The sequence below is a fragment of the Meleagris gallopavo genome, chromosome 5 (assembly GCF_000146605.3).
Source record: "Meleagris gallopavo isolate NT-WF06-2002-E0010 breed Aviagen turkey brand Nicholas breeding stock chromosome 5, Turkey_5.1, whole genome shotgun sequence".
Taxonomy (NCBI): Eukaryota; Metazoa; Chordata; class Aves; order Galliformes; family Phasianidae; genus Meleagris; species Meleagris gallopavo.
The window spans coordinates 14,852,275-14,870,187 of record NC_015015.2 but is presented as its reverse complement, the minus strand read 5'-3'; the positions used below and the strand labels follow the sequence as shown (position 1 = coordinate 14,870,187).

The 17,913-nt window shown below is 46.1% G+C and overlaps 1 protein-coding gene across 3 annotated transcripts in view; it reads left to right on the top strand.

Annotated features, from left to right (window-relative positions):
• The window catches only part of CRACR2B (calcium release activated channel regulator 2B), a 38,441-nt gene extending 20,755 nt beyond the window's left edge, over positions 1-17,686 (top strand). For all 3 annotated transcript variants that reach the window (XM_019615428.2, XM_010711143.3, XM_019615429.2), the window contains exons 8-18: positions 267-454; positions 1,135-1,206; positions 1,714-1,768; positions 5,958-6,037; positions 8,104-8,398; positions 8,592-8,733; positions 9,500-9,581; positions 11,548-11,662; positions 13,367-13,474; positions 14,036-14,112; positions 15,151-17,686. In XM_019615428.2, the coding sequence (XP_019470973.1) occupies positions 267-454; positions 1,135-1,206; positions 1,714-1,768; positions 5,958-6,037; positions 8,104-8,398; positions 8,592-8,733; positions 9,500-9,581; positions 11,548-11,662; positions 13,367-13,474; positions 14,036-14,112; positions 15,151-15,232 (1,296 nt within the window). In that variant the 3' untranslated portion in view covers positions 15,233-17,686. The remainder of the gene's footprint in view (positions 1-266; positions 455-1,134; positions 1,207-1,713; positions 1,769-5,957; positions 6,038-8,103; positions 8,399-8,591; positions 8,734-9,499; positions 9,582-11,547; positions 11,663-13,366; positions 13,475-14,035; positions 14,113-15,150) is intronic.
• The last annotated feature ends 227 nt before the right edge of the window (positions 17,687-17,913 follow it).

Sequence of the window (17,913 nt, the reverse complement as noted above, 5' to 3'; positions counted from 1 at the left end):
AATTTTTCCCATCCTCCTATGACCTTCATCTGCACTCAGATTTCTACGCTGCCTGAAGCACTTCCTCAGCCTGATTAACAGCATTGCTTGCTCCTTGGTGCTAGCACTGATGAGAAATAATTGCTTCCAGTTCACCTTCTTGACACCTTTGGTGGTCTTGTAGACCTAAGCTGTGTTTTCCTCCCTTCTTTCAGCCTGTTTTTATAGTCACGATTGTAGCACAGAACCCTTTCTCTCTCTATTTAACTCCTCCTCTCCCTTTGCAGCTGGAACATCAGCTACAATCTCTGAACTCAGAGCAGCTGGAGACTCGTGTGCAGAATGAAAGGCTCCGGCACCTGAATGAAAGCTTACTGGAGGAACTGGAGAAAAGCAAATGGGAGCTAGAGGCTGTCAAAGGACAACTGCAGAAGCTGCAGAAAGAGGCCCAGAATGAGCAAGAGCAGAAGGACAGGTGGGAATGGAAAGGGAAGCAGCTGTGTGGGCTGTCAGAGCAGGAGCCCAGGCAGAGAAGGACAGGTGTGCAAGTAGTTAAAGAATAAGATTCTCTAATTAGAAGCTGTGGTCTTATCAGACAACTTCCTGTCTCCTCTTGAGGAAGAGAAGTAACATTGCAGTGGTGTTGTGGGTATAAACAGGCAGTGTTACTGCTACCTCTCATCTGCCTGTAGTGAGAAATGAGTATGTTCATTGATAGTTGGCTTTAAAATTACTGTAAAAATTACAGGTGTTTCTCAGCCCAGAGAGTTCTCCTCCTCCTAATTTCCAGTTCATCATTGCCTCTGTAAAGTTCCTACAAATTCTATGCTAATCACTTGTGTACCTGTTTATGAGCTTAATCTAGTAATACATTGCTGCAACATGGGGATGTTTCAGTTCCGGATGACAGTGAGCATCCTTCCCATCTCTAGCAGCTGAGGAAACGGACATGTGAAAGTGGAAAGTGGATTCTCTGCCCTCATGCCAGAGGAGAGCAGGAGAGCTGGGGTAAAACTCAGGCATCCCCGCTCCCATGGCAGTGCTCCTTTCTCTGAGTCCTCCTGGCAGACCTTCAGCTTTGTGAATATTGCAGGTGTTCCTGAGAAAGGGATCTTTGCATTTTGTCTCCCATTGATTTATTTCCTCTTCACCTAGGGATGTGTTCAGAGTCTCCAAAAACATGCAGAAAGAGAAACAAAGCCTCCTTCGGCAGCTGGAGCTCCTCAGGTAGGAACAGCATTGGGGCAGATGTCAAATCCTTGGGCACACAAGGAACAGACTTGGACGAGATCCTGCTTCTTGCTGGAAGCCATCTGAATAGCCAGTGTGGTCAGTGGTCAGTTTGGGGGTAGAAGTGGAGAGTTGGCCTTTTTAGTGAAGTTCGTTACCTGCTTCATTGGCAGTGCTGTGGTGTCAGTGCTATGGGAGTGCATTCAAGCAGTACTCACACACTGCTTATTTTTCTAGGCCCAGATAGAGTTGTGCAATTTGGTTGGCTCCAGCAGGGTACAGGCTGTGCTATTTTACTGGATAATTCCTCCAGGGGAGGGATTTAGTCTTCCCTGCTGCCTGTTAACTGAACTGGGATACATGGAAATCTCAGCATAACCAACATTACTGAATATCTTCATTTGTGCCTCTAGCTGCCTTTCCATCTAGCTTTCAAATGTTGGTCTTTATCCCATTTTCAATGAGGGCTTTGTTTTTTGTCTCCTTTGTCTTTCTTTGGAGCAGAGAGATGAACAAGAAACTTCGAGACGAGCGTGACACTTTTGAAGCCAAGAAGCCGGTTAGTCTAAGAAAGAAAATTCTAATTCCCAACCACCCTCCTTTCATCTGCTGCTGTTGCTGTCACCACTTGGGGGCATCTCACATCCACGGGGGACAATGACCTGACCTCACGAGGCCTGGTGTGGTGCTTAAAACAGACTTTGTGGCACCTCTCTGCCCGTGCCAGAGACAAGCTCTGCTGGTTGTCCTTGCCAGTTGCCTGGCTGTAACCCAAGGCGTGTTAGTTTGGGACTGCAATGCAGCTGTGTGCAGGACTGCAGGGGGGTACTGCCTGCTGCACGTGCTGGGCTTGTGCTCTTTAGCCAATATTGGGTACCTGCAAGGCAGGGAGCAAAGCTGCACAAGTCCTGACAGCTGGTTGGTGAGGAAGATGAGTTCCCAGATGTGCTGTCAGCTGAGTTGGGGTGGCGGGACATGGGAGAGTTTGAGAGTTTCTCTGACCCCTTGAGCTTGTAGAAGATGTTTTCAGATATTCCTTGGGGGCAGCTCCTTCTTCCTGTAGGGAGGGTGCAGCAGTGAGGCATGGTTCATAGGGCTAAGGGAAAGCAGTGGGCCCCTGTACAATAAGGGCCCTTGGAGAGCATCCAGGACAGTCAGTACCATTTTTGGCCTTTCCTAGCTTCCAAGGCAAGTACAGATATGTGATCTTTTTTTTCAGTTCTTATTATTTTTTCATGAAAAAGTGTTTTTGTTCACAAAAGTCACTGTTAAGGCTGCTCTGTACCTGTCTTGGACCCATCCCTGCTACCACCTGCCTTTCCTGGCTCTGCCACCATGCTCCCCTTGCAGATCTGGAATTAGCTGTCCTGCAGTGATGACAGACAGCAGTAGGCTGGGACAGACCTTCTATAGCTGGTTTGTAAGGGAACACAAAAGGAAGTGCAGGGAAGGTGCCCAAAAAGGAGACAAAATAACCTATAGAGGAGAACCTGCTGGAGAGAGGCTGGAATTCCATCGTCAAGCAGAGAAGTGGCTGTAGGAAATAGCTTCCATAATTGTTATGGATAAAGATGAGGTATGTGTGCATGTGCTTGTGTGGCTGTGTTTCTGAAAACAGAAAGATGTTTTTTTTTCTTTTTTGAAGCTGCTGTATGTGTGCGTTTGTGCATGCACATACGCTAGAGCTCCCTCTTGGAAAAATATAAACACAGTCACTCTCTAACAGAGCCCAGTGGAAGCAGGCAAAGAAAACAGTGCATTCTCCTCTTTCCATGTGCATCATTCAGCATTTGGGTTCCTTTTGGGTGGGTGGGTGTCCCATGGAGACCGTGTCTCAGGTATGTGCCTCTGCGTGCAAAGTTTGTCTGCTTCTCCTCTCTTCTCCTTTTCCCCACTAGAACCCACTCATGGCTGCTCTGAAACGTCTGCTGCAGGTGGACCTACGAGAGGGCCTTGCAGAGAGCTGTGGTATAGAGGAGCCACTTTCTCCCTTCTCTTTCCTGTGCTGGTACTAGGGATCAAGCAGCAGGCTGAGCTCCTGCTACTACCTTTGCTAATCTGACAGCATAATGTTTGGCAGACGAGGCCTCCACTGGAATAAGTTTTTTTCCTTTGTCAGCTAGGACATCTCGTTGGCTGTTCGTATTTCAGTCTTTAGGAAATGTACTGTTGCCACGTACCTGCAGAAGATCTGCTGTTCATACTGTCCTGCTGTAAGAGGGAGAGGAAATAGCAATCCTTCCTACAGCAGCAAAGAGGAGAGTCCAGCCTTCTGCTGTGTATCCCTAGTGGGTAACGTGATGTCTGGCAGACAGTATCAGTGCTTTCACAAGCTAAAAGGAAAACTGAGGCCTTAGCATCCTCTGTTAATGTTGGGAAGGGTTGTGTTATTTCTGTGAAATGAAGTTGTGACAAACAGTGATTCTTTCATAGCAAAGACTGAAATGATTGGAAGGAGGAGTTGGGTTGCGTGTGGCTGGCAGCAAGCCAGCTGCTGCTCCTTTGCACTTCTCAGTGCACAGCTCAGTGCCTTGCTCTTTGTAAGAGCTTCTGGCCTTGCCTAGGTGGGCAGACCTGGCCTCGTGGCATGGGGCACTCCTTTGCCCTGGTGGCTCGGTCACACGTAGCGACATGTGGCTATTTCTGCCTGCGTGCAAACTGCTTTGGGGTGTTCCATTTTGCACCCATCTGGCTATGGAGTTATCCTTGTGTGCTGCAATTTGATAGATGTCTTGCCCTGGATGAGCAAATTTCGTATCTGCTCATTGTGAAGAATGTCTGGGAACTTTGATTACACTGAAGATGTGTTTGTATTTCACCGATAAACCAGAAAATGCTTGTATTTTCTGTCCCATCCAAAATGCTTGCATACATGCTGTTCTTGCTGTGGAATCCTTGTCATCATGTGTTGTACAGCTGCAATATTATGTCTGTCCCTATACCATTGCTATGAAAAGTCAAACGTTCCATAAACCTGGCAGGCCAATAAAGCATGGCAGAACCAATGGCAAAATGCACCCCGTTGTTTCTCCTTTATTCCCAGGTACGTACCCTGCAGGCTGCTTCCTCTCTCAGTAGGTGGCACGGTAGCAGAGTGCCTGGGAGTCCCTTTGCTCCATGGATGGTCTGAAGGTTGCGACTCTGCTGAACATCCAGTGGGCTGTAACATGTTTCCTTGTTTCTGTGGGTCTAGAGTGACTTTTGAGGGAACCCGCTGTTCTCTGCACAAACCCTGAAAGCTTCTTCTCCCATCTCTGCTAGAGAACCATTGGTTGGCTCATCCATACGTAGTCCTGATACTGATGTTGACCAAAGGTCACTATGGACTTGGGATTCTTTTGCTTTGGAAGATTTGTGGTCCGCAGTTGTGAGCCTCCTACAACATCTCAGCCCTGGGCAGCACTGTGTACATCCAGCAAGGTCACTTGCTTGTTGTCTGTATGATGCTTGAGGTGTGTAGTTTTTCCAGCTGGTTTTAAGTTGTTTCTTTTTCTCATGTTCTAGAAATGAAATTGCTGGACAAGGGCTTTGTAGGCTAGATTTCTTCTGTGGTTGAAGCTTTACTTAAATACCAGCTTAATATGTAATTTTTTTTTTCCTTTAAGCTCCCAGCTCCCAGTTGATTGAGGCCTTCTGTGGAATCCAGAGAATCTCTTCTTGGTAGATTGCATTGTGTAAAGCTGTTGTGGGGGTTCTGACCCACAGAGCAGCTTCTTAATTTTCTGTCTTTTGAAAGGAAATTGAGGTTATTTAAGAAATAATCTTCATAGTTCTCTCCTGGGCTGTGGGCAGCATGAAGGCAGGCCTGTCAGGAGCTACCTGAAGCTGTTTGGTAGGCTAAGAACTGCTGTTGGAGGCAGGCCTGGAAGGCTGGACTCCTTTTTTCCCCACCTTTACTCCTAGAAATAACTTGTGTGGACATGTCAGAAATCTTTGGACTCCCAGAGTGAGTACATCTCCCTTCTCCCAGTGCTGGATAGTGGGCACCTTGCCACACTGTCTCTTACTTTGTATTTTTTGGAGGGCAGGAGCAGTTAACCAGTTTGTATGAAAGAGAGGAGACCAGGCTTTGGCATGGATTTAGGAGAGCTAGTGGGTCAGCTGCCACTCTGCCACAGGCTTTTCTGTATGGTCTCAGCAAATTTGTTGTCTTTGAGACAAAGCTGCTGTATCTAGAGGAGCAGTGTTGTGAGGGAGTTGTTGCTTCTTATCCTTCCTTCTCTGGGAAGCTGGTGAGCGCTGGCTGGAGGAAGTGTGGGGAGGTAAGTAGGAGGAAGGCATGGGGAGGATGTATATATAAAACAGAGCCTGTACATTGCCCGTTGCAGAGCAGTCTCCTTTCTTCCCTTTGGTGTATGTGCAGCTATGGGTGAGTACCAGAAGAGAAGAGATTCACTCTGTCTCACAAAACATCACCATCATTAAAAAACGAGTGGGGAAAGAGTATCAGCTGTGTATCACAGCAGCAAACAAGCCACAGAAATAAATGCTCTGGCTCACAGAAGAGGGCTACAGTTTGGATCACCAACATTATTGAAGGGCTTTGTTGCAAAGGGGAAAGGAGTGTCAGCGGTGCTTTCTTGCATCAGCTAAATGAGCTGAACTGAGAAGAGCAAATCCTGTGCTTGCCTCTGTTTGAGCCTTGCCTGGGGGCTCCAGCCCTGTGCTCTCAATGCAAGTTGAACTGGGGCTGGCCAGATTCCTGGGCTGTATTGACATTCTTCAACCCTTCTCTTTTCAACTTCCAGGCACCTCAGAGCAAAAAGCCCCTCTTGAAGAAAGGGTCAGTGCTAGGCAGTTACCTGCTGGACGACAAGCCGGTCAAACGGTCAGATGGGCATCTGTGTTGTGTCCGTGGTGTCATTCTGTGCCCGCTGGAACACTGTCAGTCAAACTGTGTCCCTTGTCTGGTTCCATGCCTCAGTGCTATCTGTCTGTCTGTGGGAATATGGGGGAGATAAAGCTCGACTTGGCACGAGGTGGTGTGGGCTCAGCATGAAACTAAGGATACTGCTTTTGGTGAACTTTTCTGTGGTGCTGGCCTTCATCTAGAAATGTCTGTGGGACAGGAGGGAAGCAGGCTGCCTCTGAGCCAGGCAGTTCTGTTAAAATGCCTGGATCATCTCCCCGAGTGTGCTGTTTCTCCTCAGGCAGAAACCCTGTCTGTTGGTGCCTTATGCCAGACCTTGTGTCCCTGGGGCATGGGAGAGGGCAGGACTTGCACAAGGCTGGTGTTCTCTCCAGCAGCTGAAAGCCCCGAGGAGAAGGCCCAGCTCCAGGTGGCTCCGTTCTGCCCATCTGCCTCCATATCTCTGCAAATGCTCACCTGACACACCAGGCCTTCTGGCCAGCTGGCACAGACAAGCTTGTCTATGTGGTCTATGCCTTTTTTTGCCCCTCTACGTGCGGACAGTGCAGAGTTTTCAACAGCCACCTATGCATGCTTGCCTCAGCTGTGCTAGCATTAAGCATTGGCCCCTGTGAACTATGTGCCATGCATACCTGTATTGGCCCAAAGCCTGGTTCCTCAGAGAGGCCAGCTACTGACCTGCTATCTCCTGCAAAGATGCTGTTAGTGGCTGTTGGCACAAACCAAACAGAAAGGCTTAGTAAGAAGAGAAGTCTGGCAGGAGAGCATTTGTTGATTCTCCCTCTGTCTCAGTGCTGTCACATAGCTTGAGTCACATGAATAAGCTGCATTAGAGATAGGATCGCTTCAGAAAGTCTTCTGTTTGTATCCCCCTTTTTTTTGTTCTCTTCCCTAAAGAGGCTTTTGAGCTTCAGCCCCTCCTTGCAGCTAATTCTGTTGGCCCTGGGAGATGGGGACTGATCCCCAGAGCCTGAGCCCAGGAGGATGTGTCTGTCTCTGCTGCACAGGGGGAAGTCCCAGCTGCCCAGCTCTGCCCTGGCATGTGGGGCAGGGGCAGGGAGGATGGCCAGGGATGTGAGCACCATCTAACAGAAAAAAGTGTGGACTCGGCAGCAGGCGAATCTCGCAGTCTTGGTGAGGTGAAGCCACCAGAGAGATGTTGCCTTGATTCCTGCACTATAGCAGGGGAAAAAATTTGCATAGAGAGGTGGGATGCGGTGTCTCTGTGCAGACAGACTGCAGTGAGCCTTTGGTCTCTCCTTCCAAATGGAATCTGGTGGCCAGCAAAAGTGTTGGAGGTCTCTGATGGATAAAACCTTTGACTTGTGAGTCTTCTCACTCTCTTCTAGTTCTTCAACCACAGAAAGCCGAGGCAGACCAAAGACAATTCCTTGCTCCTTGGCAATGATTGCAGTTGAATTTGCTATGCTAGCTGTCTTTTGAAGTCCGTTCCTCCTCTTACCGTGTACAGCAGCCTTGTTTGTGTGGTCTGCTCGAGCTCGCTGCAGTTTGTACACCTGTGGCAGTCAAGACCGTCAGCAGAGGGCAGTAACATGCATGCTTGCTGCGTGCGGCGTCCTAAGGGTAATCACACAGCCCTCACTCTCCTTCCTGCAGCCGAAACCTTTTTCACTAGCCTGCAAACCTTTGTTATTTATTTTAGCATTGCATTTTTAAATTTTTTTTTTTCTGTTGCCACCTTTGTATACTTTGCCTCATTTTTCAGTACTGGGAAAAGTGGGTTGCAAAGAATCCTTGAAAAATCCAGAAGGTGGGAAATTTCTTTTAAAATGAATGAAATACATGTCAGCACATGAGCACAGCATAGCTCCAGGGAGCTCTTTTCTCCCAGGGGTGTTGTTGATACCTTAGTCACAGGGAGCAAGTGCATGAGGTAACATTCCTGCAAGTGTTGCATATTCACTAATCGAATCATGCTGGGTGTTTTGGGAATTTCCGACCCCCTCCTCCTTCTCTTGCACTGCTTCCAAACCCCACTGTGGTGCCTGTGGCCTTCAATACAGACAACTGGCCTCTGCGGACCTTCCTGTCACCTTCCCTATGGATATGGCAGTGGAAGAACCCAACAGGAAGAATTGCAAATACTTCTCAGGCAACGGGATGTGGCTGAAAACAGGAGAAAGAGGCAGCACGAACTTTGGAGAGAAGAACAGAGACCAGGAGAAGTGGTCAGTGGGAGCAGGTGCTGAGAGGCTGAAGATGGCTTTGAAGAGTGATGCTGACTGTAGAAAAAATGCAGATGGGTTGGATGATGCTCCACTATCTCCTAGAGGACAGCCAGTTGGCACTGAAAGCAGGGTGAGTCTGAGTACTTAGTGTACAGCCTCAAACACCTGCTAGTGGGGGCTTTTCCCATGTAACTGCAGCTCCATAGATTTGTAGTACATTTCATGGTTGTGGGTTTTTTTTTTTTTTTTGTGATTTAAAAGCTAAATCAAACCACAGTCTGTGGCTGGACTTTTATAAACTGCATCTCTCTCTTCCACTGTAGCTCCAGGTGCTGGAACCTGCCAGTTGTTCCCCAGATCGTATCTTCAAAGTTGTGTTTGTGGGGAACTCTGGTGTTGGTAAGAGTTCCTTCATCCATCGCTTCTGCTATGACAGGTTCTTGGCTGATCTCAATGCAACTATCGGTAAGAAATAGGGTTCCAAACTAATCTGACTGAGAAGGATGAGGAATTTGGTCTGGAAGGGGTTGTTTTTGTTTTCTTGTCTGTCACTTTAGCCCAGACATCTTCTAGCTCTTAAAAACCTAAATGAAGGTTGAGGAGGTGTTCCTCCTCTTCTACTTGACCCTAGTGAGACCACATTTGGAGCACTGTGTCCTGTTCTGGGCTCCCCCATTCAAAAAAGACAGGGATTTCCTAGAAGGAGTCCAGTGGAGGGCCACAAAGATGATACAGGGCCTGGAGCATCTCCCTTATGAGGGAAGACTGAGTAACCTGGGTCTGTTCAGCCTGGAAAAAGAAGACTGATAGGGGATCTGATAAATGTCTATAAATATCTGATGGGAGGTAGGAGACAAACGGATGAGTCCAGGCTCTTCTCAGTGGTGCAGTAGTAATAGGACAAGGAGTAATGGCCTAAAACTTGAACATAGGAAGTTTCATACAAACATGCGGAAGAACTTCTTCATTGTAAAGGTGACAGAGCACTGGAACGGGTTGCCCAGAGAGGTTGTGGAGTCTCCTTCTATGGAAATATTCAAGACCTGTCTGGATGCCTACCTGCGTGATCTATTGTAGGGTATCTACTTTAGCAGAAGGTTGGACCTGATGATCTCTTGAGGTCCCTTCCAACTCCTGCGGTTCTGTTAAGGTGGTGCATCTTTCAGCTTTGAGTCAATCTGGCAGTTTCCCTGCACTAGTGTTGATCTTATTCTTGTTACCTCCCTGACAGGTATTGATTACCAGGTGAAGAGTCTGATGGTGGACAACACCCAAATTGCTTTACAACTGTGGGATACAGCTGGACAAGAAAGGTAAACAATTATGTGAGGATTTCCTGCTGCTAGGCTCAGTGTAAAAAAGAGAAGGACAGGGCAAGGAGTGCATGCACCTGGGTATATTTCTGCTGATAGACTCATAGAAGTGATAATTCTTGGCAGAGGGGCAGTGTAATTTTTGGTGATAGCTCCTCATTTGAAATCCTCTAGTTTCAAAAACACGGGCCATCGCAAGATATTGTCATCAGTACTGTTGGAGAAGATCAGAGTAGCAGAGGACGCATTTAACATTCATCTACAGTACTACTAGAAATGAAGGCCCACCACAACCTCATGTAATTTATACTTTATTTAGAATGTACTTTGAAGCTTAGGTTCAGAGGCATTTTCAAGGAGGTTGTTAACCACAGAGCCTGGCAAAAATAAGTATAAGATATTTAATTCTAAATATGGTATGGGACCAAGCCTTGAGGAGGCAGCTGAAGTCATGGAAATATTAAAATCCTGCACTGTGCCAGGAAAGTAGGGACGCTGCCTGCCTCAGTCAGCTAGATCATGCAGACTTTTGGGAAATGCACAAAGTAGGGTTTTCTACTGCAAGGCAAACTCTTCCAAACTCCAAGTTCATGCTGAAGAAATCGTGATTTCTGTTTCAAAAGAGTATTCTGTTGTGTTTTTAGTGCTGTAGCCTATCAGGAAGTTTTCATGACATTAAATGAGACACTTCTTTGAGACTAGGCTGCATTAGAGGCCAAACTCACTATATTTATGTCTGCAGAAGGACAGTATGCCTCTGAAGTACTAGCAGGTCTTAGTTGTGTACTTGAAAGAAAGAACTTGGCTCGGTGCTGATACTGAGTAGGAAGAAACCAAAACTTTTCTTACTTCTAGAGAGATTTGAATTACTTCTAACTGGATGTGTACAACTGAATATTCTATATCAGACACAGGAGCTTCTTGTGCAGGGGAGAACTCCTTAGTGATTCCCCTGAGTCTGGTTCATGCTATATTCGACATTCTTTTCTGGAGCATCTGGCACGTCCTGTATTTCCAGAGGTGCGTCTTGACTGCCAAAGATACAGTCTGTGCTTTCTCAGTTGGAGTAGCTGCCAGAATGGCATGCTCTGTGTGTAGTCAGACAGTACAGGCTTCAGGCAATCAGGTGGACAGTTCAGGAGGGTCACTACTAGCTGCAGGTTTTCTTGGCTCTTAATAGGAGACCTTGTTAGCCTATGCAGGGTGGAAATTCACAGCTGTCTAGTGAGATCTTGGTACTGATACTACATTTATTTCCATCAGTTTGCAGGCAATATGATGACATGGTGGCCTTATGACAAACTGCTTAGTGGTTTTAAGCATTTTTTTTGTTTGTTTTAAATTGGATTTTATTCCCAAAATACAAGTCTGTGGTTCTAGCAGGAACCCACGGGACAATGTAGATGTCTGGTGGGAGTTTCACCTGGAAATTGTTTCTAACATCTGAATTTATGTATGACAGAACTGCTTTATAGATTTAAAATTGGGAGTGGACTATATTGATGCTGAGATCTTAATTGCAGTTTTAACAGCAGCGAGGCAGACATTATGCACCTAGTTTATTCTATGCTACAGCTTAATCTGCACATTCTTCCAGACTGTAGAAAAAAGTTTTTTTTTTTCCATCTGTTTCCTTTTTTACAGGCATTACCTTTTTCTACCTCACCTAAACAGGCTATTCAGTACTTCTTTCCTCCTGACTTAGAAAGGTCCTGCTTTCTCAGCACCATGTGTTTGAAAAAACTCCTTACTCATGGCTGCCTGGCCTGCTGCACAGATGGGCTCTGAAAAGCTCAGGGTTTTAACTGAATTGTCATCAGTCTGTAGGCCAGCTCCAAGGGATGCATCTCATGCACAGGGGCTGCCAGGCCTTGCAGGGAGCACTAGGAGCCAGATGATCGTGTTCTGTTTCATGTCGTTACACCATCGTGGTTCTGAGAGTGCCTTTGGTTTTGTTGGGGCTCAGGTTCCGGAGTATCACCAAGCAGTATTTCCGGAAGGCAGATGGGATTCTGGTGATGTACGACATTACGGCCGAGTGCTCCTTCATGGCAGTGAGGAACTGGATGAGCAGCGTCCAGGTGAGAGTGGGGCTTCGGCTGTGTATTGCTGGCAGAGCTGCCTGTGCCTTGCTCTGGTCTCGCTCCAACGATCTGTCTGGGAGCAATGTTCCTGGGGGCCTCAGGGGGTCCTTGTGAAGATGGATGCACAAAGCAGATGTTACAGGTACTGCCTGTGGTAGTGTGTATGGAAGCAGGGATTTGTTGAGGGTACGATGGCAGCCCATTAAATGAGGAGGGATGTTTCTATAGCAGAAAGTAGTGGAACAAGCCAAAACAGTGGTATATGTGGAAGTAGCTGGTATGTGTTGGCAGCATCTCCAAACAACAGCTGTTGCACCTATGCTCAGGTGAGGAAATCTCCTGGTCTATCTAGTCTGTGTGCAGGAAAGATATTTGGCCCTGGTGCATCTAGGCTCAGTTCTGCAGCATGTACAGCACTTCACACAATCACATCCCAACTCCTTTTGAATTTTCTAGATGACAGTCTAGAAATAGCTTATACTGGAAATAGCTTATACTAGAAATAGCTTGTTTTTTTCTTTGCTGTAACTTCAACAGTTGGTTTTTGTTTGCTTGTTTGTTTTCCTTTGTTGACTGTCTATCAATATTACAGTAATTTCCCCTCTTTTTTTTATTTCCAAATTCTAAACAAAAAGCATTCTTCTGTGGCTTGTGTCTGAGACTAAAATACCTCTGTATGATTGAAATACGTTGTGTACAGGTGGCTCAGAGTTGTAGGGAAAGTGTCAAGAATGGTTTTGCTTTGAGATCGTGTTGAGTGTCAAAAAACACATCCTAAATTGAAATAAAAAGCAAAGGTTAGAGGTTTCTAGCGCTGTAAATTTCACAGGCCTGCCGGGCGAGGAAAAAAAGCTTATCTGTTTCTCTAGACTTTAAAAGATCAAAGGTTAAGATTTTTCAAAACTAGCCTCTGGAAATCAGTCTCCTTTCAGGAGGGTTAAACTGAGCACACACAAAAAAAACAAAGCACCCCCAAATCTGTAACTTTAATAATCTCTCATCTTTTCTTTCTCTCATCTTACAATTTTTCTTGCTTTGAAACCTCAGCTGTTCTGGCACTGTAAGTTCTCCAGAACAGTCAAATTTGGAGAGAACTTAAAGCCTTATTCTGCATTCTTACTGTGATGATGCTCTCGTGGAACAGAGGTGGAGTTTCAGCTAAGATAATGGGCTCCAGGAGTTGCCTAGGTAGTACAGAGACTCTGTCAGCATTGAAAGCTGCTTAACCGCTTATAGTGCTTTTCAGAAAGCGATGGTTGAGTTTAGGATAGCACATCAGATGAACAGTATCACATACACGCAATAAAAGTTTTAACTGAAGAAGTCCTGTCTAGTCTTAAATGTAGTTTGTCCCATTAAACTGGGACAAACCATTGGACTTTTCTTTTGTCTTCTTATTTCCCAGAGAAGAACTTCTTCCCTGCCTTTCCTCTCTCAGCATCCCAGCTGTACACACCAACCATTTGAAATATATCCCCATGGTTTAAGTTTCCTTCCACAAATCCCTGGGGCTGCTTGAGGAATGGCCCTTTAGTAAGCTTAAAAGGCATATTTTGGCAGCTCCTTCAGGGACCATAATCCTGCTGCCACTGAAGTCAGCGGTAGTGCTCTTGTTTTGTGTGCTCTGGAGCAGGACCTGCTCCAAGATATTTCCATCCCTCAGCTGAGTCTCTAGGGTGTTTTGCTCTGTTTCTTTTGCAGGAGGGCATTGAGGATGGAGCTGTGGTTTTTCTGCTTGGAAATAAAATGGATACCACAGGGAGAGAGACTCGGAGTGTACCCAAGGTGGAGGGGGAAAGGCTGGCAAAGGTGTGTCTCTGTGCTCTCCTGCTCCACTTGCTCTACAGCCTCCCTCCAGCTGTGAGCTGGACTGGTGAAGAGCCCTTCTTGAAGCCATTTCCCAGTACGGTACCTTCCCTCTCAGCCCTCACTCTGATACAAACACGTACCAATGTTCCTCTGATACCTGCTCTGTCTCCTCCCCTGCCACCTCTATTTGTGTGCCTGCTGCTACCTTTATCCTCTCATCCCTGAAGCCCTGTGGGAGGGGACAAACAGGGTTTCAGAACTTTTCCCCATCTTTTGGACTTTGCAGTACAAAGGTAAGGCAGTCCACTTATCCCAAAAGGATGGTGTTTCTTCCTGAACACCTCCCACTTGTTACCTTCTGGATACTCTGTCTGGGCCTTCAGTAGCTGAAAATGTATCTCATTTTCTGGCAAGGGGGGTACAGCAGTAGCAGCTACATTGCTGGTCCCATGTGCTGCTAGCAGTGTTTCTGGTGGTTAGGTGGGTCAGTGCCCAGAGGTGTGGATGAATGGTGGGGGAGAGTTGGCAGCTGACGTTGGTGCTTGCTGTGTTCTTTGGCAGGAATACAAGGCTGTCTTCTATGAGTGCAGCGCTATGACTGGCTATAACATCATGGAGCCCATGCTGCACATGGCCAGGTTAGTGATGGGAACAGTCATTCTGGGGTGTTTCCCCAGCTGTAGATCACTGGTGGGCTCTCTTAGGGAATGGGCAAGAAGAAATGCTGCCAGAGGCTGACTTTCTGGTGTGTCAGTAAAAATAGGTTCTTCCCCACTGACTCCAGGGCCCTTGTGTCTTCTCTGGCTAGAGTACCAAGCATAGACTGGATGTCATAACATGCAGATCTTCCTCTGGCAGAGCTGGCTGCTGAAAGATCAAGAGTTTAACTTGAATATTTCATCACAAAACTCTGTGTGATATCCCAAATTTAACTCGGTGTGCTATCTCAAATTTTAAGTTGGCATTTTCAATATGAAATCTACATGCATCTCTAGGGAGTGGTTCATCCATACAGAATGTGATGTTTTGGAAGTAGTATTTTTATTGCTAAGGACAAGGAAGGATAAAACACATTATAAAGCTGAAGGAAGTTTGCACTGAGATTTTTAGTTTTTTCAAAAGAACTTGTGTTTGGATTTTTTTTAAAGTCTTTGAAATCTTGTAAGAAAAATACAAAAATATACAAAACTTTTGTTTTCTTTTATCCCTTCCCCTCCTGCTGTATCACCTCTGTTAAGCTCACAGCAGGACTTAGGTGTTTATTAACTGTGATGATTTAAGTAGATAAATCCTGTCTCTCATAACACATGCTTTCAGCGTGTTTTATTACCACACTGCTGCCAGTTGCTGCCCAGAGAAGTGAAGTGAGCAGCCTGAGATTCTACCATCAGTGCAGGAGCTTGGAAACAAGTTGCAGGCCACTTGTGTTCAATTCGGTGTTCTGACTACACCATGCTGCCCCCTCTTGTCCATGTTCAGTTCCTTTCTGTTTCCTTGGAAATTCATGCTCATTTTCTGTGTGTGGTTTATTTTGTCCAGCTCCCAGACACAGCCCAGTCACTTTTTACAATCCTAAACAGCCCTGGCTGATGGGAGAGCAAAGGGCACAGTCAGATGCCACCGCAGGAAGAGCTGAATAGTTCAGTTTTGTTCTTGATCTGTGCTGCTTGTTCCAGGTTGCTGACAGCACAAGAAGACAGGCAGAGGGAGAATGCCCTGCAGCTGGAAGATGTCAGAAGGAAAGGGTGCTGCACATAAGGAACATCAGTATGTCATCAAGAGCCAAGTGTCAGCACCGTTCATGAAGCTGGAATTCCTTCTGAGCAAGTTGAATCTGATGGTATCATGTCTGCAGAGATTTAGAGAATCTGCAACTTTTCCTCATCTGGGAATTCCGAGGCGCTAAATCGGGGCAGAATGTGCATATGATCTGTACTGTTCCCTTTCTCACCCGCATGTCCTGCCCTACTTATAGGAGGCCTCTGATCTCTTGGGGGAATTTGGCAGGCCTTTACGAATGTCACAAACTGGGTCTTCTGTCCAGAGGCATCATTTCCATGTAAAATGAAGTCTTGTTCCTTTAGTTTCTGGCAAAAAGGTGGTCTAGCAGCAGAGGGAAGGACACAGTGGGTGATGTGTTAAATGGATTATTTTAGTGTAAGAAATAAAGAGATGATTTTAAATTTCAGCCAACTCTAGGTAGTGAATCTTTCTCTCTCTAAGAGCAGGATTTTCTTGGTTCTATAACAGCAAAGCCCAGCTGACAGCCTGCTGTGGTAGACAGGGAAGCCTTTGCCTGTTCTTCTAAGATCTGGATCAGGCTCTGCATTTGGTGGGAAATCTGGTTTGACTGGCCAACACCGTAGATAACTGCTTCCATATGTGGATATAGCATGAACTGCTAAAACCATTCATGCCACTGGCTTTCTTCACTGTGTTACCCTAATGAACTTTGCTACTCTCCTTCTTGTACTCTTCACAGAACACAGAGCAGTTGCTCTGGGACTAGCAGGCGACTGCTGTGCTGGTACGTGTTGCTGTTCCATAACCTGTTGTGGGAGTTGTGCTGTATCTGTTGGGAACCATGTACAGCCTGTTGTAAGGCTGAATACTGCCTGTTTCCTCCCATTCTTTTATTCTTTTCTGAAAGGTCTTCAGCAGCTAGGAGTGGACATATCCGCAGTACTGAAATGTGCCCAGATTCCACCCTGCTGGCCTGACAGCAGTGCTTTGAAATGTATTTGGGCTGAAAGCATGAGGCGGCTGCCTCAGCTGCAATGGGTACATAGTGAAATTTTTGCTTTTGGACCTTGTGCAATAACCTCAATTTCCTTATGAAGGGCCTCAGCAAGAGAAGGGCTGCACCTATTCCTGTTAGGAAGGGGCTTGTTTTCCACCATGGAGTGGTGCAAAGCAGAATGAGAAGAAATGATGGCTGAGGTAGGAATTGGCCCCACAAGCATATCAGCTACCTTGGCTCTGCGTAGCTGCTACTGTGCCTGGGTGTGAAGAGCCTTTCTTCCTCTGTTTTGTAGCTCAGTTGTTTTTAAAACTTTGCGGGTTTCTCCTTGAACCCATTTCTTTACATGTCTTTGAAATCTTGGGCACAATATGTGAAACTGCAGCTAGGAAACAGTTCTCCAACCCTCAGCATAGGCAAGGCCTGTATTTATCGCCTCCTTCCTCTCATGGGATAAGGCAATTACTCTGGCTCCAAATATCTGTTTGCTGCAGAAATTTCTCTGGGAATATTCCATGCAGGAAAAGTGATCTGAGTCACCTACTGCATTACACAGTCTTTCCACGGTTCCTCCCAGTGCCATTTACTTCTAGTAGGAAAGAGGAAGCTTCTCTCCGGAAGAGCCAGGTTCCTGATTTAAAGGAATAGCCAAAAGTACTAAGTGTCTGCTCAGTCCTTACTGCTGACTGTGGTCCTTGCTATTGTACAGCTGGTGAATTGAACTGCACAAACTGACCAGGAAGCAGTACGTTAGAAGAGGTCCTGAAGAAAGTAGGGCTGCTGGTTTTGAGCTTAGGGTAACACCAGCAGCGCTCCCAGTGGAACTGCTAATGTTTGCAAGAAAGGATGTTTGGGAAGTGAAATCTCTGTTCTTGGAAAACACAAAACTTTAGACTGCCCTGTACCAGATGACTGTCCAAATGCAGACGTGGATTTTGTGCATTCTAACTAATGTGACCATGGAAGAGCACAGACATTGTTACCTGCCAAGTCAGTAAAATTCGCTAGCTGACTTGGAGGAGCTGCTGTCAACGATTCATTTGCATTGTGCTCTGGTTGTAGGTTAATAAGAACTGGCAATAAGAATTGACATCTTTAGTATGGGCACATTAATAACACCAGAATTTACTTACCTGCAACAGCATGCTGGGCAGGATTTTGGAAGCTGCAGCAGAAGAAGAGTATGGTATCTAATCTGCTACCATGGTTTGAAAGTGCAGCTCCCACACTGTGTAAAAAGCACGTGAAAGATAAAGGAGTAAAGTATACCTGTCACACAAGTACCATGCAGCGTGTGGTAATTACCTTCCTCAGCACTGTCATACTGCAACAGGAAGAACTACCACGTGTTTGTTTTTTGTTTGTTTTTGGTTGGTTGGTTGTTCTTAATGTACAATCTTAAGGATGTTTTCTTGGTGGGCAAGCAGGGTGCAGGCAATAAAGAAATACTGTCTTGCAAATGTTTGTGTTGAGTTTTTTTTCAGGAGTTGCAAGAGATTCAGCCTCACTTGATTTAGTTGCCTGCTGCAGCATGTAGTGCTCAGGAAGGGTTGAGAAGTTTGTTTCTGGTGGTGATATGTATAGGAGACTTGTAAATAATAAGCAAGGAGTGAGTGGATGAGAAACCCTTGTTTCCAGAGAAGCGCAGGAGCAATTCATCTGCTGTCTTATTTTTTTCTCTTTAAAACAGCCAGAGTCT